Raw genomic sequence first — 1,815 nt, forward strand, 5'->3', positions numbered from 1 at the left:
TTCCGTTCCATTCTCTCTTCCTCTCTTCATCTCTGACTCTCTCCGTCTCTCTCTCTCTCTCTCTCTCTCTCTCTCTCTCTCTCTCTCTCTCTCTCTCTCTCTCTCTCTCTCTCTCTCTCTCTCTCTCTCCTTCTCAGACTCTATCTCTCTTTCCATCCGTCTCTCTCTCTCCCCCTCTGACTCCCTCCGTCTCTCTGTGCCTCTCTGACTCTCTCTCCCTCTCTGACGCTCTCTCTGACTCTCTCCCTCTCTGACTCTCTCTCCCTCTCTGACGCTCTCTCTGACTCTCTCCCTCTCTCTCTCTCTCTCTCTCTCTCTCTCTCTCTCTCTCTATCTCTCTCCCTCTCTGACTCTCTCCCTCTCTCCCTCTCTCTCTGACTCTCTCTCTCTCTCTCTCCCTCTCTCCCTCTCTCTCCCTCTCTGACTCTCTCCCTCTCTGACTCTCTCTCTCTCTCTCTCTCTCTCTCTCTCCCTCTCTCCCTCTCTGACTCTCTCCCCTCTCTGACTCTCTCCCTCTCTCTCTCCCTCTCTGACTCTCTCCCTCTCTGACTCTCTCCCTCTCTGACCTCTCTCTCTGACTCTCTCTCCCTCTCTCTGACTCTCTCCCTCTCTGACTCTCTCCCTCTCTGACTCTCTCCCTCTCTGACTCTCTCTCTCTCTCTCTCTCTCTCTCTCCCTCTCTCCCTCTCTGACTCTCTCCCTCTCTGACTCTCTCCCTCTCTCTCTCCCTCTCTGACTCTCTCCCTCTCTGACTCTCTCCCTCTCTGACTCTCTCCCTCTCTGACTCTCTCTCTGACTCTCTCTCCCTCTCTGACTCTCTCCCTCTCTGACTCTCTCCCTCTCTGACTCTCTCCCTCTCTGACTCTCTCTCTCTCTGACTCTCTCCCTCTCTGACTCTCTCTCTCTCTGACTCTCTCCCTCTCTGACGCTCTCTCTGACTCTCTCCCTCTCTGACTCTCTCCCTCTCTGACTCTCTCTCCCTCTCTGACTCTCTCCCTCTCTGACTCTCTCCCTCTCTGACTCTCTCTCTGACTCTCTCCCTCTCTGACTCTCTCCCTCTCTGACTCTCTCTCTGACTCTCTCCCTCTCTGACTCTCTCCCTCTCTGACTCTCTCTCCCTCTCTGACTCTCTCTCTGACTCTCTCCCTCTCTGACTCTCTCTCCCTCTCTGACTCTCTCTCTGACTCTCTCCCCCCCCGTGCAGCTATGAGTCGGCCGTGCTGGAGACCACCTTCACCCACGGCAGCTGGTCCACCTTCTGGGTGAAGATGTCGTCGTGCTGGGCGTGCGTGACGCTCTACCTCTGGCTGCTCCTGGGCCCGCTCTGCCGCTGCCAGGCAGACCACCGGCCGCGGCGCTCGCGCATCAAGCGCCGCGTCACGTCCCCCCGACACGTGGCCGTCAGCGTCTGACGGGGGGCCGGAGGTAGCGAGGAAGCAGGAGAGGAGAGGAGAGGAGGGGATGGGGGAAACAGATCTGGTCTGACGTAGAGCAGGACAGACGTGCAGACTCCTGACGGACCCCCACTGTCCCCGAAGCTCTCCAACGCGGCCGCGTGGATGGACCGAGCCGACCAATCAGGGACCACGTTCGCAGTGACATCGTTGCCGTGACGAATAGACAGAAGGTACCGCTGTCCTGAGACCTGCTCTGTGGAGCCGCACAGGCAGACAAGGCCGTGGAAACGCACACAAATTTGCCAAAGGGATTACTAACTATATATAAATATATATATATATATGTATTAGCTCTCACTTTGTAATAAGGTAGTGACGGGTTTAGGGTTCTAGGCGGCGTAATGGAGTGGTTCTTAGT

The 1,815-nt window shown here is 56.3% G+C and overlaps 1 protein-coding gene across 1 annotated transcript in view; it reads left to right on the forward strand.

The window, feature by feature from the left end:
- Nucleotides 1-1,412, forward strand: part of serinc4 (serine incorporator 4) — a 15,540-nt gene extending 14,128 nt beyond the window's left edge. Inside the window, exon 11 of the mRNA XM_056608443.1 lies at nt 1,205-1,412. Coding sequence (XP_056464418.1) covers nt 1,205-1,412 — 208 coding nt within the window. The remainder of the gene's footprint in view (nt 1-1,204) is intronic.
- Nucleotides 1,413-1,815: the final 403 nt, after the last annotated feature.

The sequence above is a fragment of the Gadus chalcogrammus genome, chromosome 14 (assembly GCF_026213295.1).
Source record: "Gadus chalcogrammus isolate NIFS_2021 chromosome 14, NIFS_Gcha_1.0, whole genome shotgun sequence".
Lineage (NCBI taxonomy): Eukaryota > Metazoa > Chordata > Actinopteri > Gadiformes > Gadidae > Gadus > Gadus chalcogrammus.